At 37.2% G+C, this 22,117-nt stretch overlaps 1 protein-coding gene across 2 annotated transcripts in view; it reads right to left on the bottom strand.

The window, feature by feature from the left end:
* Positions 1 to 22,117, bottom strand: part of ATXN10 (ataxin 10) — a 96,033-nt gene that overhangs the window by 48,982 nt on the left and 24,934 nt on the right. For both annotated transcript variants that reach the window (XM_090147410.1, XM_031597248.2), the window contains exons 4-6: positions 16,768 to 16,864; positions 15,687 to 15,851; positions 4,243 to 4,323 (exon numbers count right to left, since the gene is read on the bottom strand). In XM_090147410.1, coding sequence (XP_090003536.1) covers positions 4,243 to 4,323; positions 15,687 to 15,851; positions 16,768 to 16,864 — 343 coding nt within the window. The remainder of the gene's footprint in view (positions 1 to 4,242; positions 4,324 to 15,686; positions 15,852 to 16,767; positions 16,865 to 22,117) is intronic.

The raw sequence follows: 22,117 nt of genomic DNA, 5'->3' as shown, positions 1-22,117 counted from the left end.
CCTTAATTTACAATTTGTACCTGGAAACCCATTATTACAAAGTACAGTGAAGTTCTACTAAGTTCAACTAAAAACAGTAACATAAAATTTCATAATTTTATTATCATTCAACAATTTTTACTGCAAATGTGAATCAATTATACCTTCCAAAATGCCAGATAATTGTAACATTCTTTCTATAACAGTGGAATATCTCGGCCTTGAAGATTCCACTAACAACAGTTGTCCTGTAAGACAAATCAACCCTTTTCTCAAATTACCTCAATTCATAGATTGGCCTGGGTTGAAAAGGACTTCAAAGACCATCTAAGAGTCACAAGAGCTGGGTAGAGGGGGACAATCACCTCCCTCTCCCTGCTGGCCACTCCTATTTTAATGCAGCCCAGAACAGTTGGCCTTCTGGGCTGCAAGCGCACACTGCTGGCTCATGTCCAGCTTTTCGTCCACCAGGACCCCCAGGTCCTTCTCCACAGGGCAGCTCTCAAGGAGTTCTCCCAGTCTGTATAAACACCTGGGGTTGCCCAGGCCCAAGTGCAGCACGTTGCACTTGGCCTTGTTGAACCTCATGAGGTTTTCATGGGCTCACTTCTCCAGCCTGTCCAGGTCCCTCTGAATGGCTTCCCTCCTTTCTGTTGTATCGAATGCACCACTCAGCTTGGTATCATCTGCAAACTTGCTGAGGTTGCACTCAGTGCCATAATCAGTTTGTAGAGAGATCTCTGCTGAGTTCATTTTGTGCACTGTACAGATGGTGATCAGCTATGGTGACAGAAAGGAAGTATGTTTGTGTAGGTTTATGCATTTTCACTTAATTTATTACTACAAATCATGTAAACTCTATTATGTTTTTCAAAACGAAAATCACAGTTCAGTTGTGAATTTGATGCCACTTGGTTTACTGTCAAACACATGGAAATACGTGTTGTAGAAATAGTCCTTTCGTATCTCAGTTAAAAAAAAAAAACAAACAATAACCCAGCAGTGGCATCTTTCTATGCAACATTCTAGCGTATTTAAAAATGCATTCTTTTGAGATATATGAGAAGACAAAACCAGGTCAGATAAACACATTTTGACTATCATTAACTAGGAAAAAAAAGTGACAGTATAAACCGAAGCATAGGGAATTCATTGTTTCGAAACGAGACAAGAGCCTTCACCGCAAGAGTGCCACATTGGTGTCCAATAAGGCTGACTGAGCCAAATAAACGGAGAAAGGACAGATGCGGTATTGAGGTGTCTGGAGAAGGCAGCTTGAGCTCATGAATAAATGGTACCTCTCAGTTACAGTGTTTTCCATCATGCACATTAAATAGGCTTACTTTAAATATATTTACCAAAAAAAAATTAACTATGTTGAGAAAGTTTGCGAGTACATACGTTAGTAGTGACTCTTAAAGTTGGCAGTTGCCTTAGATAACCAAGTGTATACAGTTGTATAACCGCAATATTTGCACTATTTGCAGTATTTGCACTATTCAAAGCATTTCCTGTAATTGAAATCTAGTATATTTGTGATATTGTGGCCATGATGTGTGCCATAAGTAGCTCTTGTTGTTGTAGAAGTGGTTCTGGAATCTGAATTTCCCGTTAAAAGAAAAATTCCTGACTTCTGAACAATTTTCTTTTTCATTTCCTAAGAAATTTAAGCAATTTGATGTTGCGTGCCTGAGTTTACAAATTGCATGGAATACATACTGTGAAAACATGATCCGCTCTTTTAATGATACTCTTGCTCTGAAAAGTGTATGATGATGTGACAGAGTCTTCTATTTCTTTGCAAGTGATTACAGCAGAAACATGGCTATGGTATTGAGCCAAAAGATTGTACAAATACTTGAACTATTAGATTTGGTTTAGATTAGTGTTCTAAATGGATGATGTATCCATTGAACAAATTAACAGCAGTGAAATTGGTACTTGAGTAATGCAACAGGCACCTCTTCTTGCTGCAGGACTGCTGTTGACCATCTTGTTGCAGGTTTTCATTTGTGGCAATCTTTACAGATTTAAACAGACACAAAAAAGCTGACTGTGGGATTATAGTCTGTCCTGAATTTACCAGTTCACAGTCAGTTACATTTATATAAGGTGCTTACAAGTATTGTTACAGATCAAAAGAATTCCAGATAAAAAAAAACGATCTTCATCAATGACATAGACGATGTCATCAAGCGCACCTTCAACAAGTCTGAAGATGACACCAAGCCAAGTGGTGCAGCCAATACAGTGGAGGGAAGGGAAGCCATCCAGAGGGACCTGGACAAGCTGGAGAAGTGGGCCATGAAAACCTCATGAGGTTCAACAAGGCCAAGTGCAACGTGCTGCACTTGGGCCTGGGCAACCCCAGGTATTTATACAGACTGGGAGAAGAACTCCTTGAGAGCAGCCCTGTGGAGAAGGTCCTGGTGGATGAAAAGCTGGACATGAGCCAGCAGTGTGCGCTTGCAGCCCAGAAGGCCAACTGTGCTGGGCTGCATTAAAATAGGAGTGGCCAGCAGGGAGGGGGAGGTGATTGTCCCCCTCTACCCAGCTCTTGTGAGGCCCCATCTGGAGTACTGCGTCCAGGCCTGAGGCCTCCAACACAAGAAAGATGTGGAGCTCTTGGAGCGGTTCAGAGGAGGGCCACTAAGATGATCAGAGGGCTGGAGCACCTCTTCTATGAGCAAAGGTTGAGGGAACTGGGCTTTTTTAGCTTGGAGAAGAGAAGGCTCTGGGGAGACCTCATTGTGGCCTTCCAATACTTGAAGGAAGCGTATAAACAGGAGGGGAAATGGCTGTTTACGAGGGTGGAAAGTGATAGGGCAAGGGGGAATGGTTTTAAACTGAGACAGGGGAGGTTTAGGTAAGCTGTTAGGGGAAATTTTTTCACACAGACGGTGGTGACGCACTGGAACAGATTGCCCAAGGAGGTTGTGGATGCCCCATTCCTGGAGGCATTCAAGGCCAGGCTGGATGTGACTCTGAACAGCTTGGTGTGGTGGTTGGTGACCCTGCATATAAACAGGGGGGTTGAACTAGATGGTCTCTGAGGTCCTTTTCAACCTAGGACATTCTATGATTCTACGATATGATTCTATGATTAGATCTACTGATGTAAAACAAATAAACAAACTAACCCAGTCTTGGCTGTCCTCAACAGGATTACAAAAACAAAAAAAAATGCCACTCAAAACACCCCTTAAAAGTATTAAATTAAGTTCATTTACTTAAAACAGCCTCTTCCACTAACTACTTTGGAGCTACGAGATATGGTTTAGAGGCTTGTGATAGCAATGGTAGTGGGAGGACGGTTGGACTAGATGATCTTGCAAGTCATTTCCAACCTTGCGATTCTATGATTCTATGATTCTATGATTATATACTTGGTTAATGAACCTCTATCAGTAGGCACAGCAAGCACACACTTCATTTTTTGTTTCCAGCTGGTTAACCAGATGAAAGGAGAAAGAAGGACAGTATATCCCTCATTATTTCCATCTCTCATCTGCATATCTACGCTATTTACCTCAACTTATAACATTATATTTCTTTTGTTCCTCTATCCTGTCTGAATGATAATTTGTAATAACATTTTGGTTTTAGTCAGATCAAAATTACAGAAAAAAAACATAAGAGACAGGGATTTTTTTAATGTGTTGTCTTTTACCTGCAAATTCCCTAGGCAAAGGGGGAAGAAAATAGCTATTTTGAATACACAAACATAGGATCACATGTGAGAATATTCTAATATTATTATGATTTTTAGTACTGGAAATACTAAAAAGATTCAGTAATGACAAGCACATCTACTTTTGTTTGTTTGTTATGTTCCACTATCCAGCACTAGGTATACTTCCATGTTCAGTAAAGGCTTCTTTTTAATTTCTTACAAATACAATGGGAGCATGAACAGATGAAGACATTTGGCATATAGCTCTATAATGCTGCAGGGTGTGGTGCTCTTATGAAATCAAGGCACAGGCATGAAGTCTTGTGTTGTTTTTTTTTTTGTTTTGTTTTTTCTGAAGTATTTCTTTACCAAGTAATGGCGCCAACCTGGATTCTGCAACCCTACATAAATCACTGCCAGTTGTGGCTAAACTGTAATGTTAACCAACCAATTTAAAACCATTACTGACATAGAAACATGTATTTAGAGATTTTGTGCCAACTACGAAACCACACAGTTTTTCAATCATGTGAACAGGATACTCTATATGGAATGCTAAATACTAAAAGCCACATTGGTTTTGGGGTTACCTTTCTTGATTGCTCAGTTTGGCATAGAGGGCTTTTACCAACTCTGGACATTGCAGCAAATAGTCTGTAACAATTAAGAACCTAAAGAAAAAAAAGAAAAATATTTATTACTGGTTGTACAAAGAAAACAGCTTCTGCATTATTCCAAATGGTGCTATTTAATTTTACTTGTAAAGAACCATTTGACATACTTCTAATACTATTTCTCTAATTGTGTATTGTTCCCCCTACATTTTCCCATTTCCAAACAAGCTTGGAGGAAAGCTAGTTAAAATCTTTCACCAGTTATAGAAAAGGAATGCCACAATTCCAATAATAAATAACTAATCCAATTTTATATATAATAAATAACTAATCCAATAGGTATCTAAGCAAGAAGCCAAAGTTTAGGCTTGAATACTATTATGGTATTCATCACAACACTGATTTTAAGCATCCAAATAAATTCTCGATAAAGTAATAAAATAAAATCTAGCAAAGCATCCAAGTAAACAGAAACTGCGTTGTTAGATGCATGGCAGCAAAATACTTCTCTCAACTTGAAAAAAAAACACTCCCCTTCTTTAACACAAACTGAAGCCAGTATCCAAATTCAACTTCTTGCTCTGTAAGGGGATGAAATATAGTCTATCCTTGTCCGAATTATCATTCACAACATTAGACACTAGCCCTGTAATTTCAACCTAGTCATGTTCTTTCAGCATCATTAAAAAAAATAATTTTAAAAAAATCCTCAAATTATAAAAAGTAGTGACAGTGTTATGTATTCTGCATAGGTATACGAATATAAACTATGCATTTTTCAATCTGTGTTTATTCCTATAAAATATAAATTAATTATTGCACTAATCTCAGAATGTCCTCTGCTCATGAAACTGCTGTGAAGAATAGGTATAGTACGATGAAAACAAAACATTTCAAATATTCCATCCATCTCCTGCCAACATTCCACTCTCCAAACAGCCTTTTGCTTATCAAAAATCCATTAATAGCCAACAGAAAGATTATATAAAAAGCCTACAGATTTAACAAACTACTCTCAGGAAAAAAAACACAATAACAACTTGGGAAATAAGAGAACAAGAAGTCCGGAAAATTAATAGCTGCTATTCTTTCCAATGCTACATGCAGACTTAGCCAACACCTGGTTCAGTTATTTTAATATAGAAATTTTAGAAGGATAAATGTATATGTATATTTGTATATACACATATATAGACATATCACAGAGTCACAGAATGGCCAGGGGTGGAAGGGACCTCAAGGATCATGAATCTCCAACCCCCCTGCCACATACAGGGCCACCAACCTCCCAGTTTAATATTAGACCAGGATGCCCAGGGCCCCATCCAATCTGGCCTTGAATACCTCCAGGGATGGGGCATCCACAGCCTCTCTGGGCAGCCTGTTCCAGCACCTCACCACTCTCTCTGTAAAGAACTTCCCCCTGACATCCAACCTAAATCTTTCCTCCCTCAACTTAAATCCATTTCCCCTTGTCCTGCGGTTATCTACCCTTTCAAAGAGTTGATTCCCCTCCAGTTTGTAGGCTCCCTTAGGAGCATAGGGAAGCATCAACTAAAAACTGGCGCTTTGAGCAGTATAACATTGATCTAAGAGTTTCTCAACACAAATTTGAAAGTATGGACTTCCCCACAATTACTAGCATACCTATGTATGTCGTTCCCAAAGTAATGCCTCCTATTTATTTCCATGGAAGCTACAACAGATACAAAGAGCACAATAACAGTATTTGATAAAGCAAACCCTTAGCTATAAAACACAACTTTTCAACAGTCTCCACCTGCAGTTTTTTGCCAGCAATGAAACAGGAACATGCATGCTGGGAGAGGAGACCCACCATCATTGTCACCACTGCTGGAACGCACAACCCACCTCTCATTTGCTAACATCCACAATTTGGTCTCCCTAAACATTCAGCAAATGTTGATGAACGTCACTGGATACAATTTTTCCTACATGAATGAATTCATTGACACACCTTTGCTTCATATGCACTTCTATTTCAAATGTCATTTTGCCAGACTGCCCCCCTGCTGTCATCTGTCACATGGCAACAAAATTTAATGAAATGTTGGTGGGAAGGTTCAACTTCACTGTTATCCTATGAACACCTGACTCTGATATCATAGGCCAACATAATAAAATAGGTAGCATTAATTTTAGGGCAGCCCTTGTATATTTCAACACTAAGCAGCAAAGACTCAGATGTAACACCACAATTACATGAAACCATTGACACAGCAGTCAAGGAGAATACTTCCACAGTTCTTGAACCAACAATTCATGGCATAAGAGCTATCCACACTTAAACCTTCAGGATGATAACTGACTGTATTTCTTAAGAATCTGAGTAGAAGCAAAGGTTTCCATCTGCAGATGTAAAAGGGACAAGCAAACAAACAACTCCCAAATCAATAACTACAGCTGTGAAAAACACGGCACTGTGTAGCTTCTTTAAGTAAAAATTTCAGTTGACAATGAAGCATGTTAATATTGCATTTAAAGAACAATATAAAGCTTGATTTTTCAATGTGGCAACTGGAACTATAAATTTTGTATTCTACTTTTCATGATCAATATTGCTTTAGGGAAATCTTATTGTCTTGCAGTTAAAAAAAACTAAATAATTATCACAAAATATATGTATATAATGCTAATAATTGCAAATTGGTGATTACTACTGCTAATGGAAGATCCGTATTTCAGTCATTATTTGGTCTTTCAGTCATTATTTGGTCTATACTTTTGTATTTATTCACATGCATCTTTCACTAGAATTAGAATTGGACTAGAATTTCACAGCTAGGCAAGTCTGCAGTATTTTAGAAGAAAGTTTTTGCTTTATAAAGACGCATATACTTCTATATGTGCTTCTTCATCTTTTAACTTCAGGACAATCCGTATTTGATTTTCTCTTTTACCCTATCCACTTCCTACATCACTGCATGAAAGAATACAGTGTATTATATTTTTCAATAGCATTACCAAGAGGTATCATTAAAAAAAACAGTAGTGGAATAAAGCACTTCTCTCTAGATACCATGTTTAGAAATTCTGGTGGTAGTTAAACAAGAGTGCAAGAAATTAAAATTGCCATTTTCAGTCTTCAGCTCTCCTGTTTTTCATTTAGGTAAGGGAGAAGAAGAAGAATGAAAGACAATCCAGAACCTTGAAATAAGAAAGACACTTGGTTTCCAGTTATTGACTTAAAATGGCATTTCAGATGCCCAAAAAAGGCTTTGATAATAGATTTAAATCTCTGGAGGCCAACACAAGAACCATTGGGATAAACTCAGGACCACTGCAATTTAGTGAAAAAACTGGTGAAAATTGAAGTTGTTATGCAAGTATAACAAAGTAACAAATGAAAAGTGTTATTAAATATGCTAATGTTCTTGAACTGTAAAAATTGTTTGGCTAAAAATCTTATAAAAACTTAAAAAAAAAAAAAAATCAGGCACTTACATAGTGGATAACTACAGGAGAAGATGCTCAAAGATTTAAAAATAGCAAAGGGTTTTACTGTTCCAAATGGAACTTGAGCATCAGACAAGACAAAATAATATAAGATACATTTGAACTCAGTATATCCCAAATATATATATTATAAATATATATAAATATCTCCAATCAAAGCTGGGTGTAAGCAATCAACTTGATCACAAAATGTCGTGCTCCGTACTAAGTTGATTTGATTACATTAGCAAGTCTAGAGAACAGCATCCTTTGTCTCAGAAGATGAGGGAAAAAATACAAATTTTTTTAGGAGAAAGAAGAAAAACACATGGGAATTCTCTGTTTGCTCAGCAAACTTCTTATCTCAAAACTAAAAGCATATTTTACCATCTCAAACAAAGCTATGCCATCCATAATATTTAACCAGAATGAAATACTAATTTTTACTACAACAAACAGCATGAAAAATAATCCAAATTTTGGAGAAAAGAGAAGAAAATGTAGGCAGCCAAAGCTGTCTCACAAGCTTTTATAAGTGCTAAAACAAATGAACAACAGGAAAAAACAATGTGCTTGGGACCGGAACACACTTGAGAAGCAGAAGTATTCTGGCCTTCCAACACAGCATAAGCGTTCTATCTAAACCACTAAAAGAAGACAAAAACAAGAATTGGAGTGCATGTAATTAACTCTACTCAAACAGCAGAATTAAAGCACGTCTTGCTCAAAAGGAGAATAAGGAAAAGCATTTCTATATTTAAGGCTCAATCACAAGTATAATTACAATACTCTTCTCCTGAACAGAATGAAACACAACAGTGAATATCCTTCCATCTTCAAAAGTTATTACTTATAATGAATGAATCCTCCTTGCACAGGTCATGATATGGTCCGCTAAGTCAACTCTCAGGCCGACAAGACCAACTTCAAACTACCTATAATATTTCTTGGATTTAGAATACACTCCTGTTCAATTTGATAGCTACATTTGAAAGACACCAAAAGGAGATTTATTTTTACTTTTGAGTGAACTTGGAATCACTTTTTTTTTTTTCCTGAAGTGCTACGAAGCAAAAAATTACTTTCTCCTTCTTTGTCTTCATAAAATACTTAAGAAGAAAGAGGTGGAAGGACAAATAAACATGTGAACCTGAGCTTTGAGAGACTAGGAAAATCTGTGCCAATATGCTGCTTCTGCAAATAGAAAGTAGAACCTACTCGGATCTCTACAATTAAGGAAACTTTTCCAATTGTCAGTACTATTTAAAACCACAGTTGAACTTGGAACCTGCAACATAACTCGAACTTTCCTGGAATTAAAAATAAGAATTACCTTCTGAAGAGCAGAAGGGGGCAGGGGAAACCCTAAACTGTCAAAGAGGACAGACAGATTTGCCAGCCCCAAAAGAAAAAAAAAAGTAACATTTTCTGGTTTTTGCACCACATGCATACCAATTAAGCAACAAGCACTCTACTGCAGAGTTCCATCTTTGCCTTCAAATCTGTGCCCATGGGCAAGACTCCTTGCCACAGGAGCAACTAGTTTCTGTCCACACTTCTTTCCATAAGCCAAGAGAAAATAACCAAAGGCAAAAAATGGGGAGGAGTAGCCCCATAAGCTAATCTTCACAGTCATCACCGAGCTGTGGTTTCAAAAAGAAAAAGTAGATGTTCAGAAAATCTTATTTCTAATGCCAAACAGCTGACCATACTCTTAATATCATTTTGATGGAAGCCAAAAGGCATATTATGCCTTTTATTTAAAATGGAGGATTTCTGTTCCTCGCTTTTCAGGAATCAAAAATGCAACCTGTTTTTTCATAGTAGCAGCACTGCCTGTTGCACACACTTGGAAAAAGTGATGACAAAGCTATACTCTCATCTCTAATGGAACCACCAAACTATTTCTAAAATAAACAGCTTTTAGATTACACATTGGTCTCGGTTAGGATAAATTATAATGTAGTTTCGTACTACTTTTTCCTAATTATTTTACAAAACACATATGTTTGCAGGTTCAATATTCTAAAATAGATTTCATGTGGCACTCTATGCTGGTTTCTCTTCTAAATACAGCAGCTTCTAAACTGTGTGACACACTTCACTGCTGCTGATTAATACAAACCCAAAAGGGAGTGGATGTGCATGTGTGGGGAAACACAGAGGAATGACTTTTTAAAGGCTCCACAGTTTTCCAGAGCCTGATGGCATAGGCTTCTGCACATTTAAAACAAAAACGTTTTTGTAGAAAAAAATGGCAGTGATTGGCAAGCCTTTTCATCATATTGCACACATAATGCTGGATATTGCTTGTGCTTTCTTTTTCCCTTGGAACTGCTGAAGAGGAGCTTGTTACAGAGGATTCTTTAGATTTTGGTAGCAATCACATGGGAATAATGAATGGGAAACATGTCTCAGTTACTGAACAGGGTGTTCCAGCTGTGTTTCCTAAGGGAAGGATCTGTCCAATTCCCAGATAGTATCCTTAGGCAGGCAACAGTTGCCAAAATAAAGCAGCATTGTAAAAAGAACATTACCTTACGGACTAAGTATATTCACTTACATGCTTAAGATATGTTCAAAACAAAGTACCAACTTTTCAGAAGTGCATTAGTGTCCATTATTGAGGTACACTGGAAAGATGAGGATACACACAAAATAAAGGATTGTCTCACAGGAGCTTGCAAACCATGCTCATTCCTTTGAATGGAAATGGGTAGATTACACGTTGGAAAAAGTAAAATCTAAGTATGAATAATGCATAATGTTTAACAGACAGATCTCTTGTGAGAGATAAAATAAAAGAGAACTAATAGTAAATGAAAAAAAAAACCAACCAAACCTCATGAGAAGGTGGAAACAACAGAAAAAAAATAAAAAATTGAGTTTTAATACCTTTTCACTTTCGAGAGGGAATGCTAATTCCACAACTGTGACCATGAACAGAGCAAACTGGAAGACAGATCAAAACCAACACCTCAAAGGGGAAAGACATTAAAGGACAAATTCTCAGGACTGAAGGCAGGACAGGAACAGTAACATACACCAAGCTGTAGCAGCTTAAAAGATTTTCCACCAAAGTCAGCAGGTATGTATTCTTAGGCTAACAGCCTAGACAGTAAATGCACATTATAAAGGTCCTTGCATTTTCCAGAGAACAACTACACTGCAAAGAACTGTTGAGTAGATAGGATCATTTAATTACCGTGGCATAAATCAAACCAAAGAAAAGAAACTTACTAACTTGTTTCTGCAGAGCCAGTCTTTGCAAAGACTTATGCTTTGAATTGCATTCTTTAACGTCATTCCCCTCCAAACATTCTGAATGCAGTAAGCTCTGGGCATTCTTTACAGGCCAAAATACAGATCCAAACATTCAGGACAAGACAGGTAAGTTTCAACAGCTTTCAGTCCGTAAAACTTCTAGTTTTGTCTTGTTCTAACATTTTAGCTAAAGGCTAGAAAACAAAGGAGTATACATCCAGTCAGGCTACATTCTGAAGAATCTGTTAGAGATGCCTCTCTCAGATCATTGCTCTTGGGAGTCAGACCAGCAACAATCTCAGTATATTGCCTAGTAGTCAAGATTACAGGATTGCTGCCACGAAACAAGCTTGTTGACTGAAAGTTCAGAGGCATTTAAAAAATACAGAACCTAATAAATGTTAATTAAAGCTATTTTCAAGTAACACTCTGTATCCAATATTAAAGATGGCAAAGAAAGAAATACTAAAAAAATATCTTGGAGCTGTTCAGAGGATCAAGCTTCTAAAAGAGAAAGAGGAGAAGATATCAGTAAAATGTGTGAACTACATTTTGCAACTTAACAGATTTCAGAGATAGAGGCATTTCTGAAGCTTACAAGTAACCACAAGCTTAATGAAATGAGCCTTCAGACCATCTGGTATGGATAAACAGGTATGATTCTACTAGGGCATTCTTATAGAACCAATTTCTTAAATTTATTAACTATTTCTTAGCTCAGAGTATGCTACAGAAAACACTTAATAAAAAGTGTGTCACTGAGAAAGACAAATGTAGGCATGCATCATTGAACTGTTACCTCCATTTTTTCCAAGTTCTGAGACAATTTCTGTTATGCTATCAGCCTACAAAAATCTCATGTAAATGCATCAGTGCTTAATCTCAAAAATCTGAATGTGCTGATCTCCAAAACAGACCTTTTGGGATTCAAAAAAATGCTTTTAAAAATGGATAGCATGCTTTCCACCGGTTAATAGATTCAGAAGATGCTAACCTGAGGTCTTCTCTCTCATAATCCACTCTCCTCAGGAAGCATAGCCACCAACACGCAACATGCCAGATATTCCTTCTTCCCCAACAGAAGATCCTTGTTTTCTACTGAATAGCGTTCGATTCAAGAAGTAGTGAAGGGGAAACCAGAAAACTATGCCATCTTCAGAGATGCTTCCTTCGCTCTCTTTAATTGGAAAAGCAGCTTATTGCAGTCAACACAGGAATCACAGGAGTTCTGCCACCAACGGCCACTTCTAGAAAAGAAAGCTCTCAAGAACTGCTTAGAATAACCTCAGATTTTCTCTGATAAACACTTCTTCCTAGAAAATTGCTGTAAGACTAGAGAGAGGACTGTCAGAAGCCAAAAGCTGGAATGAGGTTCCTCCTGAACTCTCCCTGAGGACTTTTCCAGCATGGAGATGGAAATCTAGACTCTAAACATGAATGGAATCAAGAACTGAGGAAGAATTGTCAACTGAATGAGAAAAAGATCTTCAAGATGTGCTTTCCCTGCTGTGATGGGGCTAGAGGAGGAAACCCAACATGTGCTAGCAGAAAGGAGCAGGAAGGACCCCATGGGAGAGACTACAATTCAGCCAATCGCATTAAATCCAAATGTTTGTCCTGGCTGTCCTCTCTCTGTCCTAATGATTCATAGCAGCAAATGGAAAAATAACTTAAGCATCATGATTATTTGCAGAATTCATTGGATACCAGCTCTAGAGGAACATTAATTTATAAGCTTTAGTAAGTAATAAAATGAAATAGAATACAATCATGAATAAATGGTTTGCCTACAACCAGAACTCATCCGGTTATTGAAAGAAAGATTTTCAATACGTAAGAGCAATGTTTGACAGCAAGAAAGCACAGCCAAGATGAATAAACACATATGGCATACAATTTTTATTCAGCGTAATAAGAAACCAGATACTCAAACTGAGACACAAAAAGGTAGGCAGAAATTAAGTAATATTTTTAACTTTAAAAATAAGAACATTCTAAATTCAGTCACATATGAGTCTGGCAGTGAGCATAACCTCTTGGAAGATGACTAGTTTATATTTTGGCTCAGCTATATAACGCAAGAACAGCTGCTTCAAAATGGTTTCTGTGCACTGTGGTAGACATGGCATAAGGGACTCAAATCTTCACAATAAAGTATCAGCTTTGTTGCAAATTCTGCAGCTATGCAAATTCATTTAAACATACCACATAAACATACATAAAGGTTTGTACTTCAGTGAGAGGTACAGTACAGCTCCGAAATGTTCAATGAATTGCTGACAAAATATTTTTTCTATAGTACAATCAGAGAGCCGAGACAAGAACCTTCAACTTTCCTCAACCAAAGAACTCATAAATAACATCACTTCTATCAAAATTAGAAATCTGTTTGCTGCTAAGCTTTTTCAGAGCAGATAACACGTTAAGTAGAAATTTCTGGACACTCTCAAATCAAGTCTAAATAACAGCTCTAGGACACTTGCACCTCAAAAGAATTCCAGCTTATGTGTGACAGAGTGGAGCAGCATTTTATGCTAGTAAAAAGAGACCACTGATTAGTCCACAAAAGGTTTTCTACAAAAAGCAGATTCAATATTGCTGGAAATAGGTAGAATTTTCCCCTAAGTTTGGAGGACTGGAGAAAAAAACAGCTAGACTAGGCAGGACATGAGAAAGTCAGCAGAAGCGCTGGCTGGTGCACCTCCTCATGCTCAGCAGCAGGAGCAAGAAAAAGAAAGCAAGAACAAAATTAACCTGATATCATCTTAGTATTATATCAATGTATCCATTCACATTTATTTAACTGGAGGAAAATCAGCAGTAAAAAATGAAACTGGCTTTCAGATCCACCTCAGGACTACCCTCAAGACAAATAATATTGTCATACTCTAGATAATAAAGAGAAATTTTCAGGCAAGAAGGTTTGGTTGTATTACATCAGGTGTAATAATGCTCTTGTACTATGTGCTTCACAGATTGCAATATTATAGAAAGTGGCAGGAAGTAAACCAGAATCTAAAATACAACTTGTTATCTTGTGAAAAAATATCCAGGTTCAAAAGATCAAGTTAATATCCTCTGTATTTAAAGCTAAAGAACAACTTATTGCTTAAGAGAAACATTCTATGTTAATACTACCAAAAAAGACAAACCAAAAAAAACCTCTTGCTAGTTTGCAATACAGATATTGAAAAATAAATAAATAAATATATATATATATATATATAGTAATTGTACTACTTGAAACAAGAATACTAATTTGCTAGGCTTTCCCACATCTTTCTGTACTCAGAATACTGTCTTTAGAGATACTTTTATAGCCACATACTTACGTCCACAGGTTGCACTGTATGATGTAATATCAAAGCATGATATTAATGTTCATACAGTGGCTAAGTGGAGTAAGAAAAAAAGTTCAGAGAAGGGCAACAAAGCTGGTGAGCAACCAGTGGTAACACAAGCCTTATGAAGAGTGGTCGAGGGAACTAGGACTATTTAGTTCCGGAGAAGAGGCTCAGGTGGTGACCTTATCACTTTCTACAACTATCTGAAGGGAGGCTGTGGTGAGGTGTGAGCTGGCCTGTTCTCCCATGTAACTAGCAATAGGACTAGAGGGAACTGGCCTCACATTGCACTAAAGGAGATCCAGGTTGGACATCAGGAATTACTACTTCTTCCCTGAGAGAGAGGTCAGACACTGGAACGGGCAGGTGGTGGAGTCATCAACCCTGGAGGTGTTCAAGAAACATTTAGATGTTGTACTGAGGGACATGCTTTACTAGGAAATATTGGTGAAATGTGCATGGTTGGACCTCAGAGGTCTTTTCTAAACTTCGTGATTTCTTGGCTTTCATATCTTAGCTAAAACATTATCTTCAATACATAAAGAAAAGAATGGATAATCAAGATCATTACTTGAAAAGCCATCTGTTTCACACGTATTTCTACTGACTGAGGCCAAAACTAATGATTCAGTTTTTCACTTTTGAAATGGAAGTCTGGTCACCTGATCCTAAAACTAAGTTTACTTTCTGCAAACTACTTATGTCCCATGCAAATTGACCTGGTTAGGAAAAAAGACCATCCAAAAAAAAAAAAAAAAATTAAGTAATTTTTTTTAAATTACTAATGCAAGAAAAACAGAGTTTCTAAATATCTATTTAAACCTTGATAATATGGAGTTCTGTTTTAATAATCCCCTTTTCCCCAGTATTTTTCTCATATAAAAAAAACCCTGAATTATTGTGCATATCCTTGTTGACAAACAGAACATTTCTCAAATGCATAAGTGATGGAAATATTTACAGAAATAGCCATCAGCAAAAAATTCAAAGCTTGATGGAATAAACACACCAATTATTTTTAAGAAAATGAAATTTAGAAGATTCATATACAACACGACTTCTCTGTTTCAATGTAAAAATGATTGTATGTCATACTAGACAGCGGATTTGTTAGTAACAAGAGTACTCCACTGATTCTACAACTCCTGTCTACATCCTCAACAAAAACAGTGTTAATTTAAGGGAAATCAAAAGAGTCAGTAGAAGTTTATGAGAAGAACTTGAGATCAAATTAGTAACTTACATATAGATCACCAATTACTACTTTTCAGAGCCACAAATTCAGACACTTTCACACAAAGATTGATGCTACTAAAACACTTATTTAAGAGGAAAAAATGTCTAAAAGATACATACGACCACTCAGACTCCAATCGTTCTTTGTAGACTTTTATGACATGAAGAGCCACAGACAAGTTTACAGGATCCAGCAGTTCCTTCACTTTCTCTGAATTAAGGCAGGTAAACAAGACCATACAACAGTAGGCAACAATTTTCTCATCACTGTAGGTTAGACAAGTCCTTCAAGAGAAAATGAATAGTTAAGACAGTAAGTTAAAACTGATGTTGGAAAAACGCACTTAAGGACATTCAGCTTGTTTATTTGTTCTTGTCTGCTGTCTTTCAGGATCATGAGTTTGCTGTAGTTCAAGAGATATAAAGTCAACTGCAAAGAAAGAAAATCTGAAACTGGAAGTCAAACTTAAGATGTGATTTATAAAACTAGTACTGAACTAACTAGAAATTTAGGAATTGAGTGAAATAATTATAATAACCGGTATCTTTACCATACAATCTTCTGACAAGCGGACTCCAAACATACACTCATCCTGAGTACCAAATTCAATGAATATGCCTTTATCAGCAGCTTATTGTGAAAGATTTGGCCAACTACACCAAAAGTACTGTCATGTGTCCACACAAAATGGTTTATGTAATGTTTCATGACACATCATCAATCTCCAGAAACGTATTTCATTAAGGCTAGGATGAATGGCAAATGGAACGGAAGACACAAAGATTAAGCCACTTTTTGTAGATCCCATCTAATCCGCAAATAACTGACTGGTCTGCACATAAGCAACGTGAATAAAAAAGAAGTCACATTCTTGGAAAGAAGCAGTATATAACTACTTGAAAATACCTCTGAAATAAAGCTTACGCTTGAAGCTCATTATTTAAACATAATTTTCTTCCAGTTTGTGTCAAATAAAATCAATTTACTGTCAGTTTATAACAAGCAGGTTTTCAAAGGTCCTGACCCTTGTGGTTGACTAACAAAAAAAAACATCTACAGGATATGGTCTCAACCGCCCCATTTTCCCCAAAGTTATTTTTCAAAGCTTTATGGTGCTAGAAGAAGCACAACTGTCGTGTACAAAAGATTTGAATAAAACCACAGAAATTACATTATAAAAAAAGCCGCATCCATGCTTACAAGAAGAGATCTGGGAAAGCACACTTCCAAATGCTATTCTGGGAATCTCCATTTCCTGCTGCAATGTTTCCAAGAAACTGGAGGCTACATCGAAAAGCTGGAAAAAAAGAAAAAAAAACAACGAGAAAACATATTAATGGAAATTCAGCAAAACACTAATCAATTTTGTGGAAATGATACTTTTCAACATTACATATATGTATATACTCAAACACACATACACAGTACATCTCAATTTGGCTTTCTGTGCAGTATCTCACTGTTACTATATGTTAATACTAGCTTTTTCTCCTCTAATGCAATTAATTTTCCACACCATTCCGGAATTGTAATCAGAACAAAACTTTTTTCTTTCTGCCTCCAATGAGACTTACGTTAACATCAAGCAATGGCCACCAATGATTACAAAAACTAATTGAGTCAGTGAAAGTGTAAGACCAACGGATATGAATGAAAGCTTGCAGTTAGTGCAAACTGAAACAGACCCATGCTGAAGCAGTAGCCACCACACTGCAGTGGCCATCTTACCTCTAATCAGAGGAGGCTTTCTTTATAGCACTGGATTAACATAAACAGGCTGCTTGCCATCACTTCAACTGCAAAAGCTGGTCCGCCTGCTACTAGAAGAGCACCTCGGATGCTCTCCGTAAGTTAGCTTGAAAAACATGTTACGGCAGGCAAAAACGCAACAGGAGAACCCAACCTACTCCTTAGATACCTACATTAAATTTTGTGAAGTAGGACAAATATTTAATTTATGTCATAGTAGTTAACAATTTCAAATCTCTACTGCAGTAAAATTAGAGCCAGTACACTGAGCAATACTGCCTCTCATTTTAACAATATTTAATGACACATTCCTACTATTATTGCAAAGGATTTATTTCAAACTCCTCTTAATACAGTTTTAAAATAAAGAAATAAGATGAATCACAGAACCATAGAATGGCCTAAGTTGAAAAGGGCCACAATGATCTAGTTTCAACCCCCCTGCTACACCAGGCTGCCCAGAGCCACATCCAGCCTGTCTTTGAATGCCTCCAGGGATGGGGCATCCACAACCTCCTTGGGCAATCTGTTCCAGTGCGTCACCACTGTCTGTGTGAAAAATTTCCCGTAACAGCTTACCTAAACCTCCCCTGTCTCAGTTTAAAACCATTCCCCCTTGCCCTATCACTATCCACCCTCATAAACAGCCATTTCCCCTCCTATTTATATGCTACCTTCAAGTATGGAAGGCCACAATGAGGTCTCCCCAGAGCCTTCTTTTCTCCAAGCTAAACAAGCCCAGTTCCCTCTACCTTTGCTCATAGAAGAGGTGCTCCAGCCCTCTGATCATCTTAGTGGCTCTCCTCTGGACCGCTCCAAGAGCTCCACATCTTTCTTCTGTTGGGGCCCCAGGCCTGGACGCAGTACTCCAGATGGGGCCTCACAGGAGCTGGGTAGAGGGGGACAATCACCTCCCTCTCCCTGCTGGCCACTCCTATTTTAATGCAGCCCAGAACAGTTGGCCTTCTGGGCTGCAAGCGCACACTGCTGGCTCATGTCCAGCTTTTCGTCCACCAGGACCCCCAAGTCCTTCTCGCAGAGCTGCTCTCAAGGAGTTCTTCTCCCAGTTTGTATAAATACCTGGGATTGCTCAGGCCCAAGTGCAGCACGTTGCACTTGGCCTTGTTGAACCTCATGAGGTTTTCATGGGCCCACTTCTCCAGCCTGTCAGATGAATCATAGATGCTGATGAAGTTAATATCAAAGAACCCCTCCTTTCCAATACATGAAGGAGAGAGACCAACTTTTTATACAGTCTGATAGTGATAAAACAGAAGGCAATGGCTTTAGACTAACGGAGGGAAAATTTAGGTTAGATGTTAGGAAGAAATTCTTTACTCAGAGGGCGGTGAGGCACTGGAACAAGAAGAAGTTGTGGATGCATCATCTCTAGAGGTGTTCAAGATCAGGCTGGATGGGGACCTGGGCAGTTTGATTTAGTGAACGGCAACCCTGTCCATAGAAGAATAGTTAGAACTAGATGATCTTTCATGTCCCTGCCAATCACAGACATTCTATAAAAAATATAACGATGTAAATTAACAAAAATCAAAAGCACGAACCCACAGAGCTCACAAAATTAAACACTTTTGGTGTTACTGACAGCTTTCAATAGCTTGGTCATTTTTTACAGGTTGGCAAGGAATCTCAAATATTAAAATACAGTCGAATAGATAGTACAAATAGTAGCCTGTTAAAGATAGATGTGACAAATATTGTCAGATTCAGAAAGCATAAGATCTCTTTGAAAGGTGGTGTGCCAGCTGGCAGTCACATTTCCTACCAAGTTTTGGGCATATGTCCTCTTGGGAACAAAAAGAAAGCGAGTCAAAAATGAGGCAATTTGGTTTTAAAGAATAAATAAGATGCATGGAAAAAAAGTTTTTAAGTCCAAAATATATATGTCTTTTCCATAATGCATTTCAAATCATCTTCTCCTTTAGGCTTTGTTTTTACTATCTGTGTTCTTTCTACTTGCACATCTACTTGTCTACTTGCACTGCAAGGACTACTTACACCTTTTTATTTTCTTTTTACCCCCTCTGCCCATCACTGTGCTGCCATTTCTTCCATTCATCTGATTCCCATCCTGATGACTCAGGAGTTTTTCTGCAGGACGTTTATCATGGGCACACTACTCTTCTAGCAGACATCTTATGGAAATGTTTTCCTGCTAGAAAAAAAACTAAAATGGTGGTAAATCCTAATAGGATTTTATTTCTCCATGTGTACTCTTTACCTATTCTACTTTGAAAAGACCTCTCAAATTAGTTTTAGTCTACTTTTTAACAAAGATTTGCTCGACCTTTTTTATGCAGCAATTACACTTAGCTCTTTGGAGACTAGGCTGTCAAAAAATACCAAACTAGGGAAAAAAAAGTTAAAGATCCTTTAAACATTGACATTCTTACAGTAACAACTATAAAAAGCATATGTTTGTAATATGATAATAAATATCCAGAAATTATCTATTAATCACACATTAGAGTCTTAGTATTTGTGAAAGTAATCAAACACCTCCTTTGATCTTGATTCCCCAAACAAATGAGAAGGATCCAGAGAAGATCATGGTTCTGTCAACACGCCATGGAAAAAGAAACAGTTTAATCTATAAGTGCTTTTTAACCCACAGAGGCTAATATTTTTCATTTACTTTGAAGAAGCAAATCAATATATGGGCAAGCAGTTAATCTGTGAGACAAAAGCAGTAGTATCTACTCACAATTAAGCAGAAAGATATCTCAATATTGCAGGGTTTTTTCACAAAAGTAATCTCATGAAAAATCTCAAGCAATTTAAAGGGAAGGTGTAAATCTACAAGCACCTGAGGCAAGTGATCTACTTCAGGAATAAAGATTACACAAATCAGTGTATAAATCTTTGCTCACAATGTGTCAACTCAATACGTTCTGCCACAGTTACAATGCAATTGCTGCAATATTTCTACAATTTTTGATTTTCTTTTTCCTACCCCTCAAAAATATAATAATATTACATTAAAAATATAATTCATTGCAGAGTGAGATGTCAGGTGAACGGCACGTACCAAATACACTCTGTGTACTGGAGTGTACAATGTTCAGTAGTCACAAAAGAAAGCAAATGACGAAGTGTGAACAATGTTTTAAGTCATTACAGCACCACAACCAGAGCAGCTCATCACAGCACACACACTGCATCATACTGCAGTGCTGTTTGCATAGTTATGCATTAAAAATACAAAACACAAAAAACCTACTAGGACACCTACACACCTCTGAGGTGTACTTGGTTGTCTTACCGCAATACATATCAGAGAAATGGCATTTATATCCAAAAAAGATTCCACATTAAATGTACTAGCATATGACCAATACCAAATAACTCTGAATTTTGATTTAAGCATTGAAAATCTATACACTGATATTTAAGTTTGTTTGCTTGTTTGTTCTGAAGCACAGATTAACAACAACAACAACAACAAACTAATCTGTTAATTCATACCAAGACCCAGGGGTACTGATGAGTTAAAGAAACAAGAAAAAAATAGACAGTGGAAGCCTCTCAGCATGTAACTTCCAGGTTCCTCTTGTTTTTTTTTTTTTACATCTATCAGACTTCATTGCTGCAACACATCCTCCAGTAGTCCTTCCAAATCACTAAAACACAGGTACTGATTTCTCCTCTTCAAAAACTCATTGTACTTGGAGTAAAAGCAACAAAAAAAATCTAGAAATAGATTATTGAGTCCAAATCCATTACACAGCTGAAAGAACTCTGCTATCCATTCAGTAACACATTGTCTGAAAAAGGGAGAGACTACTTCCCTTCTTCCATGAAAACTTAGGAACTTTATGAAGCTAGAATGATTGCCAACCACTAGTTTCAGCTGCATTAGCTATTATTTGTGAAATACCACCCATAACAATTATGAAACACTACATCCTTCCATAGAAGTGATTTATTTAACACCTTAACTCCATCCCCTCAGCTGTTGGTGTCTATCAGTGCTGACCTTAACAAATGCTTCCGTGGCTATAGGGACAGCTAAATTTTAATCAAAAAAAAGTTCCACTGTGTGTGGTCAACCAGACTATTTTTAACCTGATGGTCAACCACTGTGAAATTATATGTACTAAGATGTTACTTCTGATACACAGATCAACCCTAGAGCTGAAGAAGCTTTTTGCCCATTGCAATTCCAATAGTTCCTAGAAACTCTAAAAATAATCTCGGTATAAAATATGTACAATGAACATTTTTCCTAATGAATTTTAGTATGTTTGACTACATGTAAACTGATCTTTCTGAATGACTCAATACTACCCATGCAAAATATGAGGCAGCTGCTATTATTTTATGCCCTTCCAAGACAATGGCTTAAATGCACTCTAGAACATCAGCATCTTCAACACAGTTCCATATGTTCCCTGCAATCATTCATGATCAGAGCCAAAAGGAATCAAGCTCTAAGACACAATTTTCACTTAATTATACTGCAGTGTTACTGAGACACTCTGAAATAGACATGACTATTTCACAGGCCTGACTCTCTATTGCTCCTTACAGTCCAAAAGAAGTCATTTTAGTGCCATTTGCAGAATCAGACTGTGTATCAAAGGAAAAATTAAATACTTCAAGTTATTAGGACAAAGATTTAAAGCACCGCATTTTGAAAAAATGTTTTGTTCTGCTCCATGTGGTAGTATTTCCAAAGAAAAGTTACTGAAGTTCCAGCTTACAACAGCCATGAGATTTCCATTATTTTTATTTGAGGTAGGCAGAACAGACAACTATAAATATGTTCTTAGCCTTTTGCTTT

This window comes from Phasianus colchicus, chromosome 1, assembly GCF_987193195.1.
Source record: "Phasianus colchicus chromosome 1, bPhaCol1.hap1.1, whole genome shotgun sequence".
NCBI lineage: Eukaryota > Metazoa > Chordata > Aves > Galliformes > Phasianidae > Phasianus > Phasianus colchicus.
Note: the sequence above shows the minus strand (reverse complement) of the source record. Positions and strands in the feature narration are given on the sequence as shown.